General features: G+C 42.7%; 1 protein-coding gene across 1 annotated transcript in view; it reads left to right on the top strand.

Annotated features, from left to right (window-relative positions):
* triob (trio Rho guanine nucleotide exchange factor b) overlaps positions 1-21497 on the top strand; it is an 89086-nt gene that overhangs the window by 52374 nt on the left and 15215 nt on the right. Inside the window, exons 23-36 of the mRNA XM_069656934.1 lie at positions 700-822; positions 1154-1348; positions 1819-1934; positions 2439-2505; positions 2650-2759; positions 2870-2939; positions 3675-3764; positions 3844-3936; positions 4068-4179; positions 4514-4704; positions 6041-6142; positions 7268-7407; positions 7708-7807; positions 12338-12590. Coding sequence (XP_069513035.1) covers positions 700-822; positions 1154-1348; positions 1819-1934; positions 2439-2505; positions 2650-2759; positions 2870-2939; positions 3675-3764; positions 3844-3936; positions 4068-4179; positions 4514-4704; positions 6041-6142; positions 7268-7407; positions 7708-7807; positions 12338-12590 — 1762 coding nt within the window. The remainder of the gene's footprint in view (positions 1-699; positions 823-1153; positions 1349-1818; positions 1935-2438; positions 2506-2649; positions 2760-2869; positions 2940-3674; positions 3765-3843; positions 3937-4067; positions 4180-4513; positions 4705-6040; positions 6143-7267; positions 7408-7707; positions 7808-12337; positions 12591-21497) is intronic.

Below are 21497 nucleotides of genomic sequence, written 5' to 3'. Positions count from 1 at the left end.
ATGCAACTTTTATAGATGGATCTATTACCTGAGTTCTTCTGCCATTGGTCCTAATGTTTAGTATCACACTCTTCCAGGGGGGGGTAAGGAAACTGCCAGTCATTTTGAAGGAGACAGACACAGATCCATTATAGTTTTTTTCCCACTATTTTGATTTACATTTAATACAATTTAATTTAATATAATTATTAACTGTAATCCTCTGTGCGTGCTCACAGAAGAAAGGGGCGTTTTACGTGTCATTCGGCGCTTCTTCCACAGAATAAGGAGCGATCATCAGCTGTCTGCTTCAGTCAGGCTGGTTGAATGAGAAGTGATGATGAAAAGTTAGGACCAAGCATAAAAACCTTGGATCCTTGGACGGGGTGTCTTCATCGTTCTTTTACTGTGGGGATGATCTGCCTAAATTTAAAGTGTGAATTTTACCTGAAGCAAACAGGACTTTTAAGGAGTTTAGGAGTTTTAATCGACTAAAACTGGACTAAAATGTTCTTGAGTTGTCGTCCACTAAAGCTAGATTAAAACTTTAAAGGGTAAAAATGACTAAACTGTGACTAAAACTAAAAAGCATTTCAGTCTGAAGACTAAGACTAAATCTAAAACAGCTGAGCTTAACACTGAGCTAGAGACTGTGTCACATTGTGTCTCTAAAATCCCCGCTTTGCAAAAGTTCTCACTTGTGATTGGTTGTTTCCTCAGGCCCTGGAGTGGATCCATGACACTGGGGAGTTTTACCTGTCCACACACACATCCACCGGCTCCAGCATACATCACACGCAGGAGCTGCTGAAAGAGCACGAAGACTTCCAGATCACAGCGAAGGTATGTCCATCAATCTATTAGTGTGTGAAAGAAGGTTTGAAGGATAGACTGGGTCCGTTGCTCCGCTAGTTGTGTTGTGTGTATGTTTGCACAGTCCTGCGCTCCGCTGTGAGGCCCATTCCCAGGGCTCTGTATTGTCCCCTTTCCTCATTGCTGTGTCACTGTTATTGTGTAAGAGAAAAGCTATTGTGTCCATCAAGCAACACACTGATTCCTAACTCTCTCTCTCTCTCTCTCTCTCTCTCCCTCTGTGTCTCTCTTATCTACCTTTCCTCCAACGGCCGTCTCTCTCCTCTCCCCATCCCCTCCCTAAATGTGTCTCTATTGACAGCAAACCAAAGAGCGGGTAAAGCTGTTGATCCAGCTGGCGGATGGGTTTTGTGACAAGGGCCACGCCCATGCCCTGGAGATAAAGAAATGGGTGTCCTCGGTGGACAAGCGCTACAGGGACTTTTCTCTCCGCATGGACAAATACCGAACCTGCCTGGAAACGGCGCTCGGCATTTCTTCCGACTCCAACAAGGCTGTGAGTGCACACCACTGATTACATGTCATTCTTACTAATGTGTTTATACAAACTCTAATTATATGCTTTTTGCTTAAATTGAGGGTTAATGCTGTATGATGAAAGAGCAAGAAAAGACACTGCTTTGATAGAGTTAACGTCTGGCACAGGTTTTACTAATAAGGATATAACTTTGTACTTAGCCTTGCTAGTTTAAGAACAAAAACATGTCTTATGTGCTTAATTTAATCCTACAAACCACCCCTGGCTTTAGTTTTATTGTCATGTCAAGTCTAGGAGCTTGCACCCTGTGGTCACATGTATATCGATGTTGCACAACTGCATGTTAGTATCTAAGCGCCGTCTCACAACAGTCTGTTTTAATGAACAGGTGCTAAGAGAAAACAAATACAGGACACATCGGAGTGTTGACTAGTGAATGACTAACAGGCCTGTTGTGTGCAACATAAAAGCCCCTGTCTCCCTTTCAGAGTAAAGAGCTGCAACTGGACATCATCCCGGCCAGTGCTCCGGGGTCAGAGGTCAAGTTGAGGGATGCTGCGCATGAACTCAACGAGGAGAAGAGGAAGTCAGCGCGGAGGAAAGAGTAAGTGTTCACAGGTTACCTTTCTGTCTCGTTCACATTTTATATCAGCAGCCAGGCTTTCATTTCAAACTGTTAGTGTTCGTGATGATGTGCAGTTTGATGTCAAATTACCCGGAGAACATGAGCGCAACACAGCGAGCACTGAAATCTTTAAATCCAATCAAGTGTGTAAACAAATGGAGATGGAACTGATGGTGCATGTGCGCGGATGCAGAGCAGTACTGTCTCTAATGCTGTATAGAATATCTGTGGTAATTTGTTTAATAGGTTTACGGGGAGATACATACAGCGAGGGAGCCCATGAACAGCCTGTAAATTACAGTACAGATGTTCACAAGCCATAAGTGAGCCATAACAGGGTTATAATGCCGCCATATACAGCAGCAGTGCTATATTTGTCTTAGAATACATGTTTATAGGAAGAGATGCTTTGTGTTGGACATATTATAACAGCAGCTGACCATGTTGATCAGAGTCTCCTCTCCCATGTGCGTGTCGTTTCAGATTTATAATGGCTGAGCTGATTCAGACAGAGAAAGCCTACGTCAGAGACCTACGGGAGTGTATGGATGTAAGTATTTCAGTGGTTTTCCTTATAGATTAAGTATCTAATTAACTAGGTTATCTTTTGTGATGATCTAATGCTCTTACTTAAGAGAGGTTTGCTGGGTTTTTTTCCTTTATAATGACCTGTTGTGTGTGTGCGTTTGTGCAGACGTACCTGTGGGAGATGACCAGCGGCGTGGAGGAGATCCCTCCTGGTATCGTCAACAAGGAACACATCATCTTTGGGAACATGCAGGACCTCTATGAGTTTCATCACAAGTCAGTAGATCATTTATTTAAAGTGGAAATCCTTTTTTTTTCAGCAGTAGAAAACACACAAATTTCTGCTCCTGATTGCTCTTGCATTCAATCTTTCTGTCTCTGCTCAGTATCTTCCTGAAGGAGTTGGAGAAGTATGAGCAGCTTCCAGAGGACGTCGGCCATTGTTTCGTAACCTGGGTAAGAAGTTATGACATTTATATTAACTATTTTTCCCCTCAACGTTATACATATGTAATATTTGTATGTAAAATGTACCAGCATTGTTTTGTTGATTCACATGAAGCTTAAAGCTTTAATCTTGAAGATCTCAGTTTCGTTCTCTTTGGCGGCACCTATGGTGATAAACGGTAATTGCGGGAGCTCACTTCCAAGATACTCAGACAGTGTTGCATGTGTGACGTCCACGGTTGGCTCCCTTTGTTACGGTTGTAACTCTTGATTTTCCTCGCTGACGGTCGCTTTCCTTTTTAGACTGTTTGCCTTCATCTGAGCGTCGAGTTTGTTTTTTTTTCTTTGGATTTTCACTTATTTTTGAAGTTGTATCTGTAGTCATCCATCTTTCCTGTACTGTTTACACTTGAAGAGAGCTCCGCCTACCCTCTCTGGCAGACCAGCCACTGCTTTGTGATGGAAAACACGTCACTAACTGGGCGCCGCTTGTGATTTTTACCGCAAAAGTCGCAACAAAGGCTTTCATCAGTGGGCCATAGGCTCAATCACCATTGTGTTACCTCATTCGGGATAGATAGTGACTTAACAGACATTTATTTAAATGAAAATCTTCAAGATTATTACTTTAAATACCAAACAAACTAAGTGCACTAGCCCTTTAAATATAACACATTTGTATTTCTGTTGTTTAGCACATGGATACTGTGTTAGTAAAGTAGTTGTGTTTTCTCTCCCGCTCAGGCTGATAAGTTCCAGATGTATGTGAACTACTGTAAGAACAAACCCGACTCCACTCAGCTCATCCTGGAACACGCTGGACCCTACTTTGATGTAAGTAACTACCTATTTGGTATTTCTTACACTGCCTCTTGTAGTTTATTGTTAATACATCTCCCTTTTCGATTCACAGGAAATCCAACAAAGACATCGCCTCGCCAACTCCATCTCCTCTTACCTGATCAAACCAGTCCAGAGAATCACCAAATACCAGCTCCTCCTCAAGGTACCCTATGCCTTCAAATACCTTTAAAAGGAAGTATATCTGCTATCATATTATACAGCTTTTGTTGCAAGGAAATGAACACAACAAAAATATTTCTTTAAATCATCAATTAAATTTTCCTTCTGTTGTAGGAGTTGTTGACATGCTGTGAGGAGGGTAAAGGTGAGATCAAAGACGGTCTTGAAGTGATGCTCAGTGTCCCCAAAAGAGCAAACGATGCCATGCACCTCTCTATGCTGGATGGTGAGTGTACACACACACACACACACACACCGTCACACACACCTCTGCTTTTCATGGAGCTCACATTAATTGTTGACAGACACCTGTATGACTAACCACAGAGAGTGTTTCTCTGTGACTGTTTCCTATTCATTGAACTTTTTCTCTGCTTTGGTAAACGGACTCACGTCACTCTCTTTCATTTCATCCAGCACAAATTGCTCAGATGTGACTCACCAAAAACTTCATTCAACCTCCCTCCAATCTCCACCCACGAACATGTTTGTACACACTGTACACACATAAAAAAATCTAACTAAATTGCTCTTTTCTTTCTCTCCTCTCACAACCTCAGGGTTTGATGGGAACATCGACTCCCAGGGAGAGTTGATCCTCCAGGATTCCTTCCAGGTTTGGGATCCAAAGACTCTGATCCGCAAGGGTCGAGACCGACACCTCTTCCTCTTTGAGATGTCCCTCGTCTTCAGCAAAGAAGTCAAAGACTCAAACGGGCGCAGCAAGTACCTGTACAAGAGCAAGCTTTTTGTAAGTAACGTACTCTTTATCAGACTAAACTGTTTCTTTTATATCTTTGAAGGAAGCTCTGGATGCATCACTCACAATGTTAGAAGCATCAGTTATCAACAGTGTATAGTGTATTATATACCTGTCATTATAGATGTACATTTCTATAAATTGCCTATCTATAGATACTAACATTGACTCTATACATAACGGACATAGCCACCGTGACGACACCCATTGGTCTCTCAGCTGCACAAATTAAGCTGAAATATGGCCGCCGCCATGTTGGTTTCCTGGAGCCTGAAGTGGCCAAATTTGGATGAGAGGGTGGTGCTGCCGAAAAAAGTTATCAAAGCTAAACATTCTGTGTCTGCGGCTGATTCATTAGCTTATGAATGAGCTAGTTTAACTTTCCCAGGAGGAGATTCTGTTTGTGAAGGTGACTGACTGCAGTTGCTGATTAATCAGACTAAAGAAGTAGCAGACAACACATAACGGGAAGCTTAAAATAACCGATCTTCTCATCACTGCGGTCCGCTGTAATCTCTCCGGGGAAAAGCCAACAACTCCTGACTCCTATTTACTGGCCGACGATTAAATAAATGTCTGATAAACACTGAACAGGCTAACAAGCAGCTATAACGAGCACAGTATACCTGCTACTGAGTGCTAATAATATATCAGTACAATAATACTACAATTTAACTCACTGAAAAGCCGGAGCTCAGACTTCTTGCACGGCCATAAAGTTCCATAAATCCCACAGAGAGAGATTATTTGTCCAAACTTTGAATGAAAAAATCCCCAAAAGGCTCCAACAACACAAACAGGTGAAGTTAAGCTCAGTGCCTGTGTGTCTGTGTGTCTGTGTTGACGTCTAGCAGACAGCCAGCGTGTGACCCAGCCCGAATGGTTGAAGGGTTCATATAATTAAAACAGGTGTGTTAAATAAAAAATCACCCCCTGTACGGTTATCTTAAACAATAAAATTAGCTATTTATAATGGCCATTTTATGTACCAGGCTGTAAACATGTTCATTTCTGCTGTAAAAATGGGCATTTTCCCACCTGCTGTAATGTTATTTCTTGTTTTCTGGAGCCTCAAGTGGTCACTCGAGGAACTGTAGTTATTTGCACTTTGGCATTGGCTTCATTTTTCAACACCAGAGGTTGCCGCTTGGATACGAAGGATGCTTGTGCTACTCCTGTTATCCAACTCCTCCTTGGGGTCACACAAGTGAATGAAAGCTGGCTCAGCTGGATAGCTTCTATGATGTTTTTTGTTTTGGTTACCATTTGTTCTTAATAATGTATGTATCATGTGTCTTTGCTTACATCTTGTTGTGTATTCCCTTAGACCTCAGAGCTCGGAGTGACCGAACACGTGGAGGGAGATCCTTGTAAATTTGCCTTGTGGGTGGGCCGGACCCCGACCTCAGACAACAAGATCGTCCTCAAGGTATCAAGATGATCATTTTAATGATGAAGCTCATGGCAGCAATTTTCGGTTATTGCTCTTAAAAAAATTATATTTTAGAACAACAGCTTTTTCCAGTTTTAGATACTTCACAATATCTGGAAATTGAAGTAAAAAATAAGAGCCAAAATATCTTTCCGTCAGTCCCACTTCCGGCTAACTGTAAAACAGACCCACATATGATTCTTCTGTGAAGTTGTTCACACGTAAAGAGGAAGAGTCACTCCTCGTCTGTAGTCCACCCCCACCAAAGCCTCCATGGTTCCTTCTGTTCAGCCAAGAAAGTTCACTCCCTGTCGGGGGTTGGAGTGTTACTTTCTGCTACTTATTCATGCATCACACAGAAGCATTAGCATAGCAGTCGATAGGTCAGAATTCACACTCACCAGCAACTTGGTAGCTCTCACGCAGTGAGTCAGAAGCAATGTTTTATGCAGGATGTGTGTGTGTGTGTGTGTGTGTGTGTGTGCGTGTGTAGATATGTGTTTGTTTTTGAGACCCACTGAGACAAAGACAAAAACTTGTTGATCCCGGTGTGTGTGTGTTAAGATGTGTGAAGGTTTGCTGAACAGCTATCTGTCTTATTACATAACTTCTGATGACCATCTTAAACTGTGTCTTATGTAACGCCGTGCCACAGCAGCCTTGGTGCTGCTGGTTGCTAAGTGAAGGAGCAAGATGAGAGGCAGACGAAAGCAATCAAACGTAAAATAGGTGTCATTTTGGCTCAGTGACGATACCAAACCTCAGCCTGACAATATGCTTTCTGTAGCCTCTGTAGCTGAGGAGACGCTGCTGTCGTCATTTCACGTTGTGTCTGAATATGGAAGTGTGACTCAGGTACAAGATTGCAGGGTTAAAAGCACTCAGGTGTATAATTGCGAAGTTGATCCTGATGCTGTGTTATGGGTTCAACAATTCACTTACTCAGGTCAAGTGAACGGGGCAACTCCTTCATTTATCTCCGCTGTTCACATCTCTTGTTGCTGGTATAATGTTCAGTGTTTGACTACACATCTGAAAGCAGAGAATGCCTGGCTACGCCACTGACGTACCAGCTGTCACTTTAAGAAGCTGTAAATCTGACCTTTATCTGATGTGTCCCAGGCTTCTAGTATCGAGAACAAACAGGACTGGATCAAACACATTCGGGAGGTCATCCAGGAGCGAACTGTCCACCTGCGGGGAGCTCTGAAGGAGCCCATCCACATCCCCAAAGCCACCACAGCCAAACACAAAGGCAGACGGTGAGCTGACAGTGGATTTTTGTCAAGTTTTTTAAGTGTTGTTCAAGAGTTGGAATGTAAATTACATAAACACACACTAGAATATTTGAAAACACACATAGAAGTAAGTTTAAAAGTAGTTTCGTTTAGCCATGGCAACTATACTGGAGAAACAGTGAGAGTAGCAACACAGCATTAAACATCTCCGATTCCAGGCTGTTCCCAACTCAACAAGACCAACATTTCAAGTTATAGATCTTTAAAAATGCATTAATTATTAAAAAAAGTGGTTATGATTGTAATGATGAAACATGCCTGCAGGGATGGAGAGGAGCTGGACAGCCAGGGAGACGCCAGCAGCCAACCGGATACCATCTCCATCGCCTCCCGTACATCCCAGAACACACTGGACAGCGATAAGGTAGGAACACACACTGCAACACACACATGCCCGGAGATTCTGCCCAGAAGATACAACGCAGCACTTTAGTGATACAGAACAGATTGAACAACCTGTTTGACTTCACCACAAACAATATGGGTTAAACAAAAAGAAATACTTAATAGAGCTAAATTGTAGTATTTTCAAAATTTCTACGCTATGCAGTTAATTTATAAATAAATAAAGTTATTATTTATTATATATTTAATATGTAGCTTTTCTGTCCAGAGCACGTGAGCTGATGGGAGGGTTTAGAATTTCCTTTCCTTGCTCTCAACACAGATTGTTTCCTCCACTCCGCGGCTCAAAGCCGCTCCAAGCTGCCTTTCGCTCAAAAAAAAAAGCTGATTTGTGTTTGAATTTTAGCTTAAACCCAAACCAGACTAAGTTGCAAGTAAAACGGAAGCGTGCCAGATTCATCTGGTATCTTCCCAGTCTACTACAAATAAAACCCAACTCCAACTTAAGGTTTATGTTTAGTTTTTCAAGTGGATTCAAATAGTCAGACCATTGGTTATTAGTAAGTTAAAACGTTCTTCTCGTCGTCTCACTACTCCCTCAAACGAATACAATGCATAAAAAATACATAAATGAAATAACCCACATAACTACAGAAGCGTATTGCATTCACTTGAGGAAAAAAAATCAGCCGTTTTTCTGAATTAATGAGATATCAGATCAGACTGGTATTTTCCGTCTGAACAACCGTAAGTCCTGAGGTGCCCGCGTAGAGTCGACAAACAACAATACCATCTCTATTACTTAAAGACATGAGTATCTCCCAGTGTCTCAGCCCCAAACCAAAATGAAATAGAATTAAACTCGCTTTCATAAAATTAATCTTTCGTGTAATGAGAGCTAATCGCAGGATTTTAAGGTACAGCAGAATAACAGAGCGGATTTGTTTTTTGGTCAAGTGAATGTAATACGCTGCCGTACATAACCACTGAAGGTGTAGTTTTAAAACAAGCTGCTCATCCAGTCAACCAAATGACCAGAAAGATTTGGATAACTACGAGGCAGCTGCCGCAGCTTCAAAGGTCAGAGAGGCTTGTTTTTTAACAAAACGGAAGAAAACCTTTTTCAAGCAAACCTGGATCAGGGTTGGGCAGGAGATAAAGTGATGCTCCAACTTTTGAAGAAATCGACCCAAAATTCCTCTGCTCGTGCTCTGATTCTGTCATCATGCCATCACACGTTGACGCGACCGTCGGAAGCTGCAAATCGGTTAGCTGCAGGAAACTCTCCTTAAGTTGTTTCCTGTGAAAGTGTTTGAAAAAAAGAAACGGGCCATCTGATGTACAGAAGTGTGTGTGTGTGTGTGTGTGTGTGTGTGCGTGTGTGCGTGTGATTGTTTATGTGTGCATGAAAGAGAGAGAGAGAGAGAGAGAGAGAACACGGACAGTCGGTCGTGGTTATATCTGGTATTAGCACCACAGAAGGCCTCTCCTCCTACGCACAGTATGAGCAACTGTAACGCTATCACACACACACACACACACATACAGCACACATAGATAAAAAATATTTCCATACTTTTATGCCATCCTAATTATACTCTGTAGCTGCGGACTCATTACAGGAGGTCTTTATTTTCACACATCTCGGCCTCAAAATAAGAAAATTAGCTTAGCATGTCCGCTGTTAGCACAAAGCTCAGCTCTGTGGTTGCTTCACGTAACATCAAACCACATTTAAAGTTGCGCATTGTGTGTATTCATGTCTGTCTATCCACCTGTGTCAAACTATCACAGACACTAATTCATCACTCATCGCTCCCTCAGCTAAAGACACTCATAAACATTCAAAACACACAGGAGCTCATGAAAGAGAGAATTAGCATCTCACTTTTTGAATGCTCCCCTCTATCTCTCCCTCTGTGAGGATGCTCTGTGAGACCTCTCATTTAAGAGGTAGTGACAGTGCTGTGTTTGTGCTAGTGTGCGTTCGTGTATGCCCGGTTCCTGTGCGTGTCCCTGCCTCAGTGACTGACTTGTGTGTCCACAGCTTCAGCCTCCCACGCTCTCTTCACAGAGGATGCTCGTCTGCATGCCAGAGAGGAGAGCACAGTTTTAAGTCCTCGTTGCTGTTGATATCACACTTTGCTTCAAAGGTTTAAATATCCAGGCAAAGGTTGTCCTGTGGTTTTTTTTCTTTCATTTTCTGGTGCGTTGTTTTGTTGCTGAGTTGTGGCAACTTTTGTTTAAAGAAAAGGATGGATTAGCTGCTCTGCTCGGGGAGGAGACGCACAACAGGGAACCATTTAACCTTCAATAGCCTAATTGTAAGCACCCTCAGAGGAGCGCTGTTGATTGCAGCAACTTTTCTCCTGCCCTTTGGATGCTCTAATGGATCAAGACTATAATTATCAGGGGCTGTTTTTATCCAGGGGAGATACTCCATCTGTTTGACGGTTTTCCACACAGCTTATCTAGAGAGCGTCTTCTTAGAAAAACGTACGTAAAGCGTAGTAGAGTTTTCTGTCTCTTTGGAACTCGTCTCGCACAATGAGGGAGTGGAGAACGATGGAGAGGCTGATGGAGAGGAGCTCTTATCCCGTGTCTCAGCTCCTCAGCTCTCTGGCTTTACCGCACTACCAAAGGGTACGTTCCAATATCTAACACATTGAAAACACTTACACACTTGACAGGATTGTTGCAATGTTTTGTTTCAGTTTTAAGGCATAAAAGGGACGTGCAACACCAGAACGGTTTCAACAGCATGTCCATTTTAAGCAGCTTTTTTGAAAGCATAAAATGTGTAACTGATTATAGTCTGCAGCACATGTGGGGTATGTATGCATTACTAAGTGTATGACTAAGTTTACGACTTTTCTTCTCTACCATTAAGTCATCATTGCTCCCTGTATGCTCGAGTTGGCTTGCCTTCATTGTCCGACTGTAGACTAAATCACAGGCATGTCCTTATTTATAAGGCAATTCTTAACTTGCTTCCCTCTTACTTAAGTCATTTTAATAATCTGATAAAGGCTTGAAGCTACTGCCTTCGCTCTGTGACCCACTCGGAAGACTTAATTCTGCTATCTGTCCCCAAAGTGCGTCTTGAAATGGGGAATAAGGGTTCCAGGTTCGCTGCTCCTGGGGCTTGGTATCTGCCTCAAGAGGATTTGGGTCTGGGGGAGCTGATCTCTTTAAATCCTTTTAAAAGTAGATTGGAGGTGTTGGAGGAAGCTTTGATTAAAGTCTTTCCGCTATGTGACCCAGAATATGCAGGCTTGTCTTTGTAATTGTTATGTGTTGTCTGAAACTTTGTGCTGGCGAATGTCTTGACCAGGACACTCTCGTGAAAGAGATTTTTAATCTCAATGGGGCTTTTCCTGGCTAAATAAATGTAAATTAAAAATGAGTAATATTTCATATAAAGGCCACAAGATGATTAAAATCACTCAAGGATTTATTGCTCTTATTGCGTTCTTTGATAGAAACGCGTTTTCTTGGAAAATGTAAAGTGCAGTTAATGCACTTAATTTACTTCCTTATAATAAAAATACACCTGATGATTACCTTAGAAATAAACACTTATAAACATCCAACTGTCTATTGCTATTTACAGCAAATTTGTGCTCGTCATATGCATTAAATGTAATTAAATTTAACCCTGTCAGACAATGTGGCTCAGTCTGCCATGTTTCTCAAATAGAATTTGTGCAGCCTCTTGTGGACTGTTTTTCTTTAACAGGGTACATTTGTTCTAAAAGAGTGAAGCATTGATTGCAGCAAGCAGCTGCACTTTTAGTCACGTGTTAAAAATACGCTTGAGAATACCCAGTGATCAAAGCGACTTGTTCCACCTCCGTCCAGTGTTGCCTTTCTCTTCAAAGACAATCAGGTGATCAGAGTGAGATCGTCATAGTGACGCTTTGTTCAGTTCTGCAAGAATGAGTCACTAATCATCATTTCATGTATGCCTTTATTTTACATAGCGGCTTTTGTTTTGTACAAGTGTTTTAAAGTGTGTGTGTGTGTGTGTGGGGGGGGGGGTCCTCTTTGTTCGGAGAGACATTTGGTGATGTCTGAGGTGATTTTACTGCATGATCATCAGCGTAAAGTACATATGCTGTTGTAGCTTAATTGTCTTTTTTAAATATTTAATGCAAGATAATAAAAACGCAAGAGAAAATATTGGAAAGTTTAATAAATCTGTCTTTCTAATTTAAAGTCTATTGTGGAGCTTTGAGAGATAAAACACTGGACTGTTCTGTGTGCTGCTTTCAGAGCTGACTGGATGAGATACCTTAAAAACAGCGCTGCTAGCAGCTATTTTATTTGTCGTTTCAGATCTAAATTTGACTGCACACAGGCTCTATATATACAAATGGCCGCAGTCTATCCTCTTGGAATCTCTTTTCTTATCCCTTCTTGGTCAATTTAGCAACAATCTTATCACAGGCTGGATTCATGCTTTGTGCAAACATGTGAAAAGTAGAAACATTTGTTCACAGATCAATAAGTCTTCATAGACATAACCTCCGTCCTCCTTCCTTTCCAGCTGTCCGGTGGCTGTGAGCTGACGGTGGTGATCCATGACTTCATGGCCAGTAACGGTGGCAGCAGCGGGGAGCTGACGGTACGCCGGGGACAGACTGTGGAGGTTCTGGAGCGGCTCCACGACAGGCCGGACTGGTGCCTGGTGCGGACCACAGACCGCTCTCCGGCTCAGGAGGGCATCGTTCCCTGCTCCATGCTGTGCATTGCTCACTCTAGGTCGTCCATGGAGATGGAGGGGCTGTTCAACCACAAAGGTAGGAGGAGAATATGTCCTTAGGTTTTCATGCCCACACTGGCAGCTGCACTGGAAGTTATTTCCTCATATTGAGGCACATCTGGACACTTGAGAACAGTAAGAGAGCAAACTGGAAGTATCTCTGCCCATGCCTGCGCATCTTTCCACGCACATATGGGCACTTAAAAATTTGAGAAAATTAACAGGATATATTTCTTGTTTACAAACACAGCATTGATGACTTGCCAAGTCTTCATTTCTCACCAAACAGCTGCTTAAGGAAATCACTGACATGAATTTCTCTGTTGCTATGCAACTCTGGCAAGCCCGCTTGAAGCTCTCTTTTAATTATCCCAAAATAATTTCATATTAGAATTCCCAGCACAGTTTTACATCCACAGATCTCATTTCCTCATTCTTTCTTGAGCGTGCAGCAGCAAGCCACTGTTTTGTAATGAACATAAAATTTTACATGGTTTTGTGACAATCTGTTTTGGTGCCTTCAGGGTCTTATTAAGACACTTCAACTTCCCAAGGTTATTTCCGCAGCCTGTGTGCGTTAACAGCACCCGAGCGCTTGTTACAGTAAAAGAAATTTTGTTGAATCATGTCCTGCCAGAAAAGATACACCATAATTACCAACATACCAATTATTGTTGGAAAATGTGGGAGTTTTTCTGCATACAAACAGACAGCCAGCCACCGTGTTGAATCAGGAGTACATTTTATAACAAGAATATGCTGGTTAAGGACAATATCAATTCTATGCCAACATTTAGGATGGAAGATTAAAGATTTAAGGGCTGTAACCTTAAAGTTTTTAGAATCCAAGATAAAATGTGATAAAAGTGATGTTTTGAAGTGCAGATTTTTAGCTGTAAAAGTTAAAGTAATAATCTCGAAGATCTCACTTTCGTTCTCTTTGGCGGCACCTCTGGTGATAAACGGTAATTGCGGATCACACTTCCCATCCAGACAGTGTTGCATGTGTGACGTCCACGGTCGGCTCTGATTGTAACTCTTGATTTTCCTCGCTGACGGTCGCTTTCCTTTTTAGACTGTTTGCCTTCATCTGAGCGTCAAATTTGTTTCTTTTTCTTTGGATTTTCACTTATTGTTGAAGTTGTATCTGTAGTCATCGATCTTTTCTTTGTTTGTTCAGCCATAGTAGATTACTGTTTACTTGCAACACTTGCAGAGACCGGAAAAACAGCCGCTTAGCTCCGCCTACCCTCTCTGGCAGACCAACCACTGCTGGGTGATGGAAAACGCGTCACTAACTGGGCGACGCTTGTGATTTTTTCCGCGAAAGTCGCACCGGACACCCAGTCTGTAATACTGCAAATACAAAGGCTTTCATCAGTGGGCCATAGGCAATATTGTGTTCCCTCATTCGTCTATAGATAGTGACTTAACAGACATTTATTTAAATGAAAATCTTCGAGATTATTACTTTAACCTTGGGCTTAAATCCAATCTCACTGTTCCTGTTACTTCCTGATGTTCTCTGACAAACGTCTATTTTTCTGGCTTGGCTGGGCGATGAGTATTCTTGAGGTGGTGGTGTTTTTTATCCAGCAGATGTGGATCATGTAGTCCCTCATTCATGTGAACTGTTGTTGTATCTGCTGTGGTGAAGTCTTTCATTTTTTTCAGCTCTGAGCAAGCAGTTGGTGGTATGATGCAACGACATCTGTCATCTGAAATCCCTCTGAGCCGAGGTGGTCAGGGCTGATCGCAGCCTTTCCATGATACTTATAAGGCATCAGTGTCAATCTCAAGAAGGTCATCAATGTGTAGAATATATTTTTATTATACATAATATAGATTTGTCTTGTTTATGTCCACACAGAGCTGACCCTCATTTGACTCTTGGTTTGTCGGAGTTAGCAGAACTTTCTGCTTGTGTCTCTCCCTCTTTAATCTTGCAGAGTGGGTGAGAGCTGCTTGTTTCTATGGTAATATAGCATACACATATTTTGCTGGCAGCGTCTTTGTCGTCAGTACAAGAAATGTCTGCATTTGTGTTAAAAATTATAGCATACACGGACGGTACATACAGGAACTCACATCTTTGGGTTTGAATGATTTACTGGTGCAGCACAGGAAGACGGGTTCAGTTTCCCCCCCTCTGCTTATTTGACTGCAGCTTTACTGTCTCTCATTTCTGTTTGCTTACAGAGGCTCTTGTTTTTATCTGGCTTTCCTCTGTCTCTTGGTTGCGCTTAACCCGCCCTCGCTGTTTGTATCTGTGTGTTTGGGTGGCCAGAGGGAGTGATGAAAAGGAGCCTCTCACTGCAGGGGCTGCTGTGGTTAAAATAAAAAGGCTGTTGCTGAGGAAGAAGAAGAAGACGAGGATGACAAGAAACATGAACTTTGTGTGCTTCTTTTGTGTGTCCTGACCGTGCAGGCCACTTTGTGCAAAGTTAGGAGAGGGTGACGGGTTAGGAGATTAGGGTTCTCTGGGAAATCTCCCCTTTTCCTGCTGTGTCTCACAGGCAGGGACGATTAACTGCTGGGGGTTGATGTCTGTGTCGGGAAGAACTAGTTCACTAGCGGTTGGATTAGCCTGCAAAGCATAAAGGTGGCAGCTGGTTGTCTGCTCTGTTTGTATGATGTTTAAACAGAAGTATGTGCCTAAGCTGTGTGTTTTCAAAGTGTTGTTCAACTAGCAGCAGGAACCTGTGCTAACCTACACATTCCTGCTAATTTTGGTTTACAACGTTTCATCCCCTGACTAATCACATTATTGGAATTCCCCCTGTTAAAAGAAAAACATGGCTGACTCTCAGAGCGTCTTTGAATGAAATCGGTACAAAGGTGCAGACTTAATGACAGTGCTACTGAATGAAGGACTCTTTAAGGAGCAGAGGATATGTGCTGTGTATGTACAAGTGTGTGCGTGTTCTTGCAGGACAGAGTGTGTTTAGAGCCCAGGGGACACGCATACAAACACACACTCGCAGTCAAACAGGGAGATCTTTGTGCATCTATCCTGCATAGCTTCTCTAGAGTGCGTGAGGTGAAGTGTCGGAAAATTGAGTTAAATGTAGAATATATTTAGGAGTAGTTACAAAACTCTTGCAAACTCCCAACAGAGATCCCAATCACAAATTTGTAACTAACCTGCTTTTCCCTTCTCTCAGATTTCGTAACCGAGTCTATATTTGTTCCAAGCATACTGCACAACTTGTATGCATCCTAATGTCTGTAAAATATGCGCCCGCCCACGCAAACTGAGTGGGTGCTCCTACAAAGGGTAATACGGTAGATGTGCTGCGTGTTTACAGACATCCCGTTGGAACAGGAGCGGCACGGTGGAGGCTTGCCCAATATCCTCACAGCAGCCCACTCACAGGCGAGGCGAGGGAGGGAGGGAGGGAGGGAGGGAAGGAGATACAAAGAGAGAGAGAGAGAGGGAGGGAGAGAAAACATCCTCCTCTCTAATGCTGCATTTGACTTTTTCTGTTTCCACACGCTGGACTTCACACTTTTCTCTCCCTGGATTTACAGCGACAGAGAGAATGCAGAGTGATTTCTTCTTTTACCTGCAAGCACTTCAGAGACAATCGTAGGTTTTGCATGGAGATGTATAGTCAGTAATTGTACCTGCGGGGATGCTTTGAGGGTAAAGTCAGACTTCCAGAGGCGTTATATTTTTTGCCTGACATGGCCCGTGGAATCGAGTCCTTAGTGTCTCTGAACCCGTTCTGCTCCATGGATTCAGCACAGAGAGGACACTCTGACAACTGCAAGTTCTGGCTGCTGGACCTGGGTAGGTGTCTCGATCGTGTGTGACATGAGTGACGACAGGAGTCAAGTCATTTTCTTGTTCTCCTGCTTATGTAAACATGTCATCTTTCTGTGACAGGGTGTGTTTTGCTTGATAGAAGACATGTTCGGTTTGATTTAGAGGTAGTAACAGGGCTGTAAAATTCAGTTTTTTGTTGTAATGTGGAGAAAGAAATTGTAATTCCTGCTTTTTTAATACTATAAAAGTGGAAAAGGGCTCATTATCAACAGACAGAGTTTGTCCTCTTCGAGCCTGCGGGGTCTAAAAGTTACAAACACAACAGTTAAAGTGTGACAATGACTTATCACTGTGCAAAACACAGCTCCACAGTGTCTCCTCTTATTGAAGGCTTGTCCTTGTTTATTCTGAGTATTTTCAAACTGGTTTAACGCAGAGGGAATTCACTAATCAAGTATGGATTATGTGGTGGCATTATGGCGCTGAAAGTAATTTGGTGAATGCACCGTTATGTGATGAGATATTAAATCTACTGCATTGATAAGATTATGTCTTTGTGCCTATCTGTGTCAGGTCAGGGGGCTGCTGCACAGATGGGCACAGGGTGTTACTGTAGACCCCGGGGGGAACAGAGAATAATGGGGTCAAGTAGAATACAAGAGAATTCCCAATTTGTTGTTCTGTTTATTTTTATAGTTATCAGCCTTAAAAGACAAACAAATACCAGAGTGGTTTGCTAGAATGTGCAGCGGGTGGTCTCTAAATTCTCCCATACCCCCCGTCCCACCTCCACGCCCTGCCAAACTATGGCTGCCGGTGGCAAGCCCTCTGCAGCATTGTCCACATTTTTACAGATCAGCAAGCCAAACCCCCCTCTGGAGCTTTTCCCACACGCTGCTCCTCCACCCCCTAAAAAAGCTTGTCTACGACCACGCCAACTGATGTTTGTGTGTGTCTGTGTGTTTGGGGAAAGATAAGACCACAGGAAAGATGCTCCCCTGGTGACACCTCTGGAATCCCAGGCATGCCTCTGTGGAGCTGCGAAGACTTTCAGGATCACTTCAGTTGTGCCACAGCCCCTCCCTTCCCCTCCCCTTCCCCTCCTCTTCTTCCTATTCTGAGACTCTGGCACACACACACTAAGTTGTAAATCTAGCTATGTTCTTTGCAGAAGCATGAATGAGCGGTGACTGAGTTATGACGGCATGTCGGCAGCTTGCGGATAAATTAACAAACATCTGAAGGTGCAGAGGGGAGCATCTGTCGGGCTCTTCTCAAGGAAGATCAGCCCACAGAGATAAACTGAGAGGACGGTCATGTTATGAGGTCTGATTTGCCTTCTCATGTTCAGTATGTTCAGACTTTTGTATCATAAAGCAGATGGCAGAGTGAGTAGATGTTTTAAAGCTGGAATGATGATGTTCAAGCATGCAGATCCTGTATCCTGTGCAACATGAAGGTGCACACGTCTCCAGTCATCATCACAGTCATCCCAGCGGCGTTAGGCTCTAATGAGTCTGCTGATGTTGTAACCAGGAAGTAAACAAGATGCCTTTGATCCGGGACAGAGGCACTACTTTACTGTTTAAGGCAGGAAATCGTTCAAGGGAACATGAACAGACATCAGAGATTTTTGTTTTAATTGTCTGTTATTTTAAAGAAAGTTACGTTGGCGATGATAAAAACAAAACGTTTACTGTTGTAGGTACTGTAGATAATATGCAAGAGGTACAGACATAAATACTCCTATACCCCTTTCCCACCAAAATTAGCGTGTTGACGCAGGTTTTTCAAACCCGGGAAGACCCGCTAATAAATGCCAATTGTCTCTTTTCCCATAGCCAGTAAAGTATACTCCTTTCGGTCTCTTTTCTGCTGCGTCACCACCTGACGTCACAAAAGTGCCAGAAACCTGTCGCCTTATTTCCCCCCCCCTCGGATCAGAAGAAGCTCTATCACCTCACTGCTGCATCTTGCACGGAACAAAGAACAAATCCGCCGTTGTACGTCGTTCTTCTGAATTTACGCAAGAGCGGCTGGAACTTCATAGCATCGTGCCGGAAAGGGGAGGCGGAGATTAGCGTGTCGACCTGGGTTTTGTGTTCCCATCAATGCCGATCAGAGCCGATGCAATAATTACCCAGGTATACTGAGCAAAAAAAGCCAAGTGTTTGTGGGGTTTTTTGACCAGTGGGAAAGGGCCTATAGAGGCTTTTGCTAGAATCAGTTAAGTCTTTAGGGGCTTTGGGGAAATGGCCCAGATTATTTTTGCACCTCTGTATCCCCCTTATATATCTATTGTTTATACATTCAGTAAGTTTTCATTTGTATTCATGAGATTACCTGAAGGAAATGATGGGATCAGATGTCATTTCTAGTTCCAGTCTTTGTTTTTGTTTCATGAAAAAGCTCAAAATTCCTATTATGTAAACCAGAGGAAATGCATCAGTTTGGTTATCCAGGATGTGACGCATAAAATTTGAGAACTGAAGCCACTAGTAAAACATTAAACAGCAGAACAAGTGTTTAACTTCAAATTAAAGGCTTTTTTCTGTGACTCAAATGTAATTCTCAGTCTAGAAACAATCATAAAATGCGTAGGACAAAACTCTTATGAGTCACCCCTGCAAACAAACTTTGTGTCCCCTGTTTTTGTTTCCCATGAGTGGGAGCCGGACCAGCTGTGCATTAGGTGTCTCCACAATGAAAGACACCCCTACAGGGCGAAGGGCAAAGGTTACGCCCTCTGTGTATGTATGTGTGTCTCTAGGGTTATTTTCTACTGAGGAGGAATGTGTCAAGGCTGCTGACCCCATGTTTCATTCGTTAACACCCCTGTTATCACGAGCTCTTCAGCCTAATTAGCATGTTGATAGCAGCAGATGCTAATCTAAGTGTCAGAGTGGGAACATTTTAGTCATTTCACAGAAGGGACAGGAAGAAGCTATATTTTATATTTATTCTGATTTGTGCAAATATTCAAATAAAGTTACATCACTCAAGAAGTGTATCCTCTGCTTGATTACAATCTATGTAATCCAAGTATATGTAATTATAATTTAAATTGGCAGCTTAACATTTTTACCACAGGGACCACGAAGGAAAGGATCTTAGTTTTGCATATTTTTGAGTTTTGAATGACATTCAAAAGGATAAAAGCACCGGTAATTGTTTCTCACCAGAAACCCAAGCGGTGTTAAATGACAGCGTTAAATGTTTGTCTGCGTAACTTGCCTCGCAGTCTCTGATGTTAAAGCTGAGGCGTCCTCGCTAACAGCATGTCAACATGTTAGGTTGTGACCCCAGCGTGTCTCCGGTCTGTTTGCTCTCCATCAGACGTCCTGACCCCTGTGTCTGTCTGCCTGGCTTGCTGCCTTTAATAGTACAAGGTTCCACCTAAGTGTATGTACACAATTAAGTGTGTGTGGACGTCTCTCAGTTGTAGTAAATACAGCAGATGTGAGCCTGGCTTAAGTGTCCACTTACTTACTTTAAAACCTTATTAAATCAAAGGCCTAGTCATCAGCTTTCTGGTATTTTGCTCCTGAAGTAACAATATCAAAAACTTTAAAGGAAACGTTTTTATAGCCTTAGAAAGACAAGAGTTAAAGTTTTCTGTGTCGTCAGAGTTACAGCTTTAAATAAGCTCGATGATCGCACCCATGACTAAAACATTCCAGAGCAGCATGCTAATGAACAATAGCGACTCTGGTTTCCATTTGGTCCTGCAGGGGAGATGGAGGCAGGTAAGCAACACCCTAAAATCTATTATGACAAATGAGGCTGCATGTAAAGATTTATGCCAACAGAAGGGATTTTCATCCATCTAACTGCCCACAAGCAATGGACGACCCCTCCACACCTCCTGTCTTTAAATATGCCCTCTGGGTTGGATCCAGAGCCATTAGCGTTTCCCCTTCGCTCAGAGAGAGAGCGGTACATCTGACTTTCAGTCTGGTCAACACTAAATTGCAGGATCAAAACAAGCTCAAAGATGTGTTCTCGCCGGCTCTGCCTTGACTCACACGTTATTGTCCGCCTGACTCATATCTAAGAACATCTTGCACGCGGCAGGTCGGCAGAATCGGTGAAAGATCATGACTATTATCGCTCAGGTTGCGCTGCAGAGATCTCCTAATGACCCGGGCTTTGTCAGAGTGCGATGGTGAGAGGAGTCTGAGAGAAGAACGTTTTAGAGGGCCTGATGTGGGAGAAGCTTGTTATTCTGGGAACTCTGCTTTGTTCTTCCCTTGCATGCGATGTGAGGACACATGCTTCGTATCAGCAAAGCGCAGTAAAAAATAAGTCTCCCAGAGCCTGAATGACGTTCGCATGCAGATGTGTACATTCAGGCTGTGTGTGAAAGTGTTCAATGAGGGAAGGCCGAATTTGCACACCTGCCATTCATAAGAGCCATTCAGCTTGGTCACGTGTTTAATCTTTAGCAGCTGCATCTTTTTTTTACCACTTGAATAGCTAAAGGAAGCCTGAATCACTCAAACCTTTTACTTCTTAGTAAAGCTGCTGCAAGAAATCCTTGAAGAATAGATGATTCAGTCTTGTATTTGGAGTTTAATACATTTCTTTTTCCTTTATTTCAAGTATCGCCCCCAAGTGGAATCTAGTCACTGTAAAGGTGCACTTGTTTTTGCGGTCACGTGCTAATCAATAAGAACATTGTCTCCTGAGATCTTCCTACTCATACAAGCTATTTTCTGATTTAGTTTACAGCTCTGATCAGCTTTGCATTTAAAGTGACAGAAAACATCATCTGAGGGTTGTATAAAGCAGCCTCCACAGCGATACTCTTCGCGTCCTTGGGTGAAGTTCTTTGTCATATCTGGGGATTTATTTTCTCGCTCTCTTGAATCGGCAACTAAGAGAATCTCTTAAATCATCCTGTTATCTTTTGTTAAACCGTGAAGTGTTACAAGAGGTCAAAGGTCTCGTCCAGGGAATGCCTGTGTGGTTTAAGAGTCGGGGTCATGTTGCAGTGTGACAACACACAAGGAAATCCAACCTCAACCTTATCATCCCATGACTCTTTGGTCAAATAGCTTGTTGAGCCAGTTGAGGGGTTTTGTTTCTTCCTTCATTAGCATTAGCATTAGCAGCAGCATTATTTGATGATGTTAAAGCCCCCCTCCATGTGGTGTTTCTCATGTGCTACAAGAC

This window comes from Semicossyphus pulcher, unplaced genomic scaffold, assembly GCF_022749685.1.
Source record: "Semicossyphus pulcher isolate SPU_LCO1_2020_fin unplaced genomic scaffold, fSemPul1.0.p SCAF_9, whole genome shotgun sequence".
NCBI classification, from domain to species: domain Eukaryota; kingdom Metazoa; phylum Chordata; class Actinopteri; order Labriformes; family Labridae; genus Semicossyphus; species Semicossyphus pulcher.
Note: the sequence above shows the minus strand (reverse complement) of the source record. Positions and strands in the feature narration are given on the sequence as shown.